The sequence below is a fragment of the Diceros bicornis genome, chromosome 29, assembly GCF_020826845.1.
Source record: "Diceros bicornis minor isolate mBicDic1 chromosome 29, mDicBic1.mat.cur, whole genome shotgun sequence".
NCBI classification, from domain to species: Eukaryota; Metazoa; Chordata; class Mammalia; order Perissodactyla; family Rhinocerotidae; genus Diceros; species Diceros bicornis.
This window is the reverse complement of record NC_080768.1, coordinates 1602433-1608432: the sequence shown is the minus strand read 5'-3', so window position 1 is coordinate 1608432 and position 6000 is coordinate 1602433. Positions and strand designations below refer to the sequence as shown.

General features: G+C 47.4%; 1 protein-coding gene across 9 annotated transcripts in view; it reads right to left on the bottom strand.

Annotated features, from left to right (window-relative positions):
* Positions 1-285: 285 nt before the first annotated feature.
* The window catches only part of ARHGEF10 (Rho guanine nucleotide exchange factor 10), a 115426-nt gene continuing 109711 nt past the window's right edge, over positions 286-6000 (bottom strand). For all 9 annotated transcript variants that reach the window (XM_058524885.1, XM_058524884.1, XM_058524890.1 and 6 more), the window contains 2 exons: positions 4611-4733; positions 286-2132 (listed from right to left, as the gene is read on the bottom strand). In XM_058524885.1, the coding sequence (XP_058380868.1) occupies positions 1621-2132; positions 4611-4733 (635 nt within the window). In that variant the 3' untranslated portion in view covers positions 286-1620. The remainder of the gene's footprint in view (positions 2133-4610; positions 4734-6000) is intronic.

The following is a 6000-nucleotide window of genomic DNA, read 5'->3' as shown; positions in this document are numbered from 1 at the left end:
AGCTTAGTCCCCTTTCGAAACCTCTTTATGTTCTATATTAAACTCAACTCACGGTGTCACTCAAAAACTGGCATGTACATGTGTCTCTTAGAAGTTTCTCAGCACCTACTGCAAATTCAGAGCATTCTGTCCTGCTACGTTGTGAGGCTCTGGAATTTATACATAAACCCCAAACCAGCAGGCGGTGACACCAAATTTGAAAGGGCCTGTCAGACCATCCCTTTACTGTCCAGAACGTACACGCCCTTTGTGTTCTATAGGGGAAAAAGGCAACTCGTAATACTGTATGTTTAAATAAAAAGACTTTTATTTATGAAATAAGGATAGCAGCTAACAGTTAAGAAAGCTTGGGGAGATATTACTTTTACATGGGGACATATATGCACCTTGGGAAATATTTGGCTAAGTCATAAAATTAGCATTTTTAGTCATCTGTAAAGTGCTGAGAAATTTACTTCAGGTGAATGCCTGCATTAGTTTTTTTTTTAACTGTCTGTTAAGTAGAACACTGATATAAATGCACTTTCAGCATAATGGAACTCATCACTCACTCAAGCACCTTGACACACGCAGCTGGCTCTATGACTGGAGAGTGCAAACCTGAGCACTTGCAGAGACATCTAAACGATAGGTCGGTTGACCGGAGTGCCACCTGTCCTGGCCTGTGTCCCACCGCCAGCAATGGCACACCCACACTGACTAGCACCACAGGTTGTTCAGACAGCATACTCAACAACAGACACAGCATCCTAGGTCAACAGGTGCGAGAAACAGCATGAAATAATCAACTGAGACGCTTTCTGTACAGTTCCTGCAATGCTCAACATACCTATTTCTAACATGGATATTAATACTATTTAACAGGAGGAGGGAAGAACATTTTGGCATTGATGCTTCAGTCTAGATGTTGATGGGAAGTGAGCTTTTTGGTTCAAAGCAAACATTATTTGTGTAATGTTACAGATAATTTACTGACTAAAATATTAACTGTTAATTTTTAATAGAAAAATGCAATATAAAAATACTACTTTGTTAAAATATACAATACACACATTAGACCACTTTGGAAAACCCAGCTTACTTCAGAAAGCAAATAACACCTCCTGGACTGGTCTATGTTACCTGGCTTTCTTCATTGTTACAAATTCTATTCTGAAATTAAAAGATATACAATATAAATAAAAGTAGTGAATCTGAATCAAGTAAAATTACTTTAAGAATTGTTAATAAATTCCTACACTACTGAATATGCTGTATGTTCCCATAAGGTCTTAGTTTGCAAATACTCTAAGTAGCAGGATAGATCTGGAGCATTTCGTCTTCATATATAAGGACTACAGCCGTCACAAAGAATGTGTGTTCCCAGAACTTCCAATTACTCAAACTTAGTGTTGATCTTCTGCCGTCTTCAGAAGTGTTTGTGCTCAGTTCTGCTGCTGTAAGACAAGGAACACATTGGCAGTAAAATGCCGCCATTATGATATTGCACGTTTCTTCCCCAAAGACGGTTTTTAATTATCCCCAACCAGTGTAGACACGGCTGAAACCACTCAGGTCGCCTGACTTGGCTGACAAGCCACCCTTGACTGCGGGTCCCGACACCGGAGAGCAGCGCTCGGCTCACACGTGTAGCAGGGGGATCTGCCAGACCATGACGGAGGAGGCCAGCTCCTCCGAGCGCTGCTGCCTGGCCTTCCTGCTCACCCGCCGGTGGCCCTGGCCTCCACACGCCACCAGCACGGAGCTGGCTCTCGCCTTCCTGGCCCGCCGCCCTCTGCTCGGCGAGACGTTGGGGTGCCGCAGGAGGTCGTAGATGATGCTCTCCTCAGACCTGGGCTCCAGGGAGCCGGAGCCCTGGGACGGAGTCAGGGACCCGGACGAGGACGAGAAATCGCTTCTGTGGGTCACGGAGCCCAGCGAGCCCCCCAGCCACACAGCGTCGGGGCTGCTCTGAGCCAGGCCGGGCTCAGCCCCCTCGCTGGGGAGCGCGTCCTTCTGGTCTTCATCCTGGGCGTCTGCGCCGGGGGGCGGGCTATCTCTGGGCTTGTCCTTGTCTGTCTTGAGGGCGGCTGTGGCCACGACCAGGAACTTGACAGGCCCGTTGTGCGCGTGGTAGGAGACCATGCCCCTTCCTGAAAGGAGAAACGGTTCAGCACTCGTACAATGGACGGTGTTACAGAGGAGCCACAGCCACACGGTTCAGCCCACTGCCCCTCCCATCCAAGTGACAAAATCTTGCAGTCGCTCTAACGCCTGAATGACAGGCAAGATGAAAACAGCTTCCACATCACATTCTCGTGGATTCTTAGTGAATTCCAAGAAAGCTTTCAAAATGAGGGTCTAAAACACACCCTTGGGTTTTCATCCACAGTATCTCTAATACTCGTGTTGTACTTGTAGAGTAACAAAACAGCTATTTTCCTGTTCTCTGCATGAGTGCCTTCTCTCTTACTCTAAGAAAACATATTTACCTTTTGTAAGTCTTAAAAAAATTAAACTCCTGAAATGTGTCAGTTTTAGGAAAAAGATGCCTAAACCAGCAGTAGCTTCCCGCCATTTTTCATTAGAAAAGGTCCTGTGGTTTAGAATGAGTTAGTTCTATGGATTTAACTAAAATGGGGACTTTTCAGTTTAAAGGTGATGTGGACTGAATCTTAAAATCATCATCTGACCCAAGAGCACACGACAGAAACTCTAGGTCTTTCTATGAAACACAGGTCCCCCAATACCCCGACCCTTATCGTCTAAGCACTTCACAGGTGACGTGACACAGATGCAGGAAATAAGTGCCCTCTCCACCGAATGCTCTAAGGCTAAACCAGGCCCTGTCCCTCCCCCGCACCCCACGTGGCCACAGCAGAGCAATCACAGATCCCGAGCCACAGTGAGAGGCCCTCCCTCAGTGAACAGACAGCAAATGAAGGACGCCACCAACAGTGGTGCCGGTGGGAACACAGAGGGACAAGACCGTCAGACGCTGATGATGGAGGTGTCATCTGACATGACAACCTGGGAAGACAACCTCAGCATCACCCAGTGGCAGTGAACATGTGTGATCCGCACACAGCAGCGGCTCCACGCCCAGACACACGCCCCAGGGGGACTTGTCCCATGACGCAGCAGCAGCCAGATGAGCACGCAGAGGCCCTGCACATAACACAGAACACTGGGGACAACTGAAGATTCCCTAGGAGACACGCGGTGAACACAGGCCATGCTACAGCAGTGAGTGTGAGTGAGCCACAGCCAAAACCACCAGCGAGCATGCATCTCAGAAATCAGGTTGCAATTATTACAGAGGAATACCTACGATGTGAGACAGTTACAGAAAATGCAAAAACAGCTAAATTAAAAATGTAGCTTTTCAAGGTACAAATTGGCAAAACTACAGAGAAAATGAATGGAATGATGACGTAAAACTCAGGAGAAGAGTTATGGATGGCTGCAGGGGAGGGCCCCCAGGGGCCCCAACGTCTAGGTAACATCCTCCTGCCTGTGCCGGTGGAGGGCGACCTTCTTGTCAGTGCCACTTAAACTGTATGTGTTCACTATACACAATTTCTTGTCAGTATAATATACAGGTCATAATAAAAAGAGAAATTAAGAAATGAATGAACAAAATTGGAATTCCTTAATGTTAATAGGTGGATCATGATAAAATATGAATGTGTCTAAACCACAGACCTATTTAGATGCATCAAATCTTGCTGAAGCAAGGAAGGGGTGTCTGAAGTTACAGTGAAATATTCCAGTGTTGACATTAGGAAAAAATTATAGAAACAGAATCTTTGCTAACATTTTGATGAGTTTTCTACAAATCTTTTTCTCTGACAGGTTTTTTTCACATAGCTGATATATAATCAACATAAAATTTAAGATCTTGGTTTTACTTAACTTATAGAATTAACAGTTATCATTCAAAGCTCTCCACCAACATCACTTTTACTGGCTGCGTTATATTCTTATGCGACCTTTTTCTTAAACATCTCCCTACCCCTCATTTTGAATATTTAGGTTGTCTCCTGTTTTGTGCTATTAAAATTTAAATGCTGTGGCAAATATCTTTTTGCATCATGCTTTGTTCATAGCTTTGGCTGCTTCCCAAGACAGATTCCGGAATTGGAAATCCTGATTCCAGACATACAAGCATTTTCAGGCTCATGGTCCATAATGCCAAACTGCTTTCCAAAAAGGCTGTACCCATTTAATGCCTACCAACAGGGCAACAAAGCACGACCAAGCCTTTTGAGATGCTGGGCTTCCTTCTCTGCAATATAAAAAGCATCCATTTTCATTGATCAAAACTGTATGTAATGATAGAAACTAAGAGGTGGCAACAAAGGTAGCAAGAAAACATGTTTTCGGGCTATGATTCTCCCGGGGCCACTAACATAAGAAACAGGAAAGCAAAAGTATGAATTGATGATTCAAATTGATAGACCTAATCTTTACAGTACATTAAAAAAAACAACAAAAAAATATACCCAAATAATTTAAATTGTTTAACCACTTCCCGGGATGATAAAGCACGACACAGACCAAGGGGCTTCGAGAGTTTACAGACGGGACAAAGGCCCCGGGGGCAAATGCGTGCGGAAGTGTCTACTCACCGGTCACTTTGGGAATCCCCTGCAGACGCGGGACAGGCAGGGCCACCACGATGCCCAGGCTGGTGCCGACCATCAGCAAGCCATGGCAGACGAGCAGGCTGGTCACAGACAGCCGCTGGGGCCCTGGACGGAGAGAGAGAGGAGTCTGGTCTCTGCAGGGCGCCACATCGGGGCAGGCGCTCAGGGGACGGTCTGGAAACAACACAGACCTCGCGCCAGAGAGCTCACTGCGCCAGAATCAACCCCTCCTGCGGCAGCAGGTGTCCCCAGAGCTCTGAAACTACCTACTGTGCTTGCTTCAACTGGACGAGAACGAAAAAGATCCTGGCCTGCAGTGGGCCACATGCACGGCTGGATCTCACGCCCGCGCTCTCCACTGCTCGGGCTGGCGCTTTCGGAGGCAAATAGAATTCCCTAGAGTCGTCCTTGTAAACCACTTCCTTCTAGTCAGTGTAGCAACGAGCCCTGAGGCACACACGCGTGCACATGCATGCACATGTCACACGCACGCACATGTCACAGGCACACACACGTCACACTGCGGTTCTGAGCGAGCACTGAGCCACCCTTCACGATCTGACAGATCTAACAGGCAGGACGGACTTGTGGCGCAACCTGCACCAAGTACCACGGTGGGAGACGCCGTGAGACCCCCTGATGGCCTGTTGGGAAGGAGAATAGCATCTGGTGGACCCGGAGTGAGGAAGAGTGGAAAATGCAGACAGAAAACACTGGAGTCAGGGGGGCCTTTGGAGCTTTTGTTGGTTTTGTTTTGCAGCCAAAGCTCTGAGGCCCAGAGCAATCAAACCTCTGCTTTGCGTGGACAGGGCCACGGAGTGGAAGTCAGAGCCGGTCAGAGCCTTGCGCTGCCGCAAACCTCTCCCGACTACTCGAATCGAATCCTAACTGGAGACTGGACGTGCGCCTAAATCTACCTCTGCGCTGACACCATCGCCAGCATCACTGCTTCCAAGGGGAGAATTAACGTACCTCCTGGCATCTCTCTGTTTAGCTCTAAAGCTGATGAGAACAATTTAGTTGGCTCGCGAGAAGCAATGATGAACACTTAGAAACCATTTGATGCTTCTTTTCTATAGAAATAAGTTATCTTCAATGTCTCTGCATTCGACCTGAAGTTCATCTTAGACAAAGAGCACGAAAAGCAAGTGGTCTAGGAGCTGGCCCGGTGGCGTAGCAGTTAAGTGCGCGCGCTCCACTTCGCTGGCCCAGGGTTCGAAGATTCGGATCCTGGGCATGCACCGGCGCATCGCTTGTCAGGCCATGCTGTGGCGGCATCCCATATAAAGTGGAGGAAGATGGGCACGGATGTCAGCCCAGGGCCAGTCTTCCTCAGCAAAAAGAGGAGGATTGGCAACAGATGTTAGCTCAG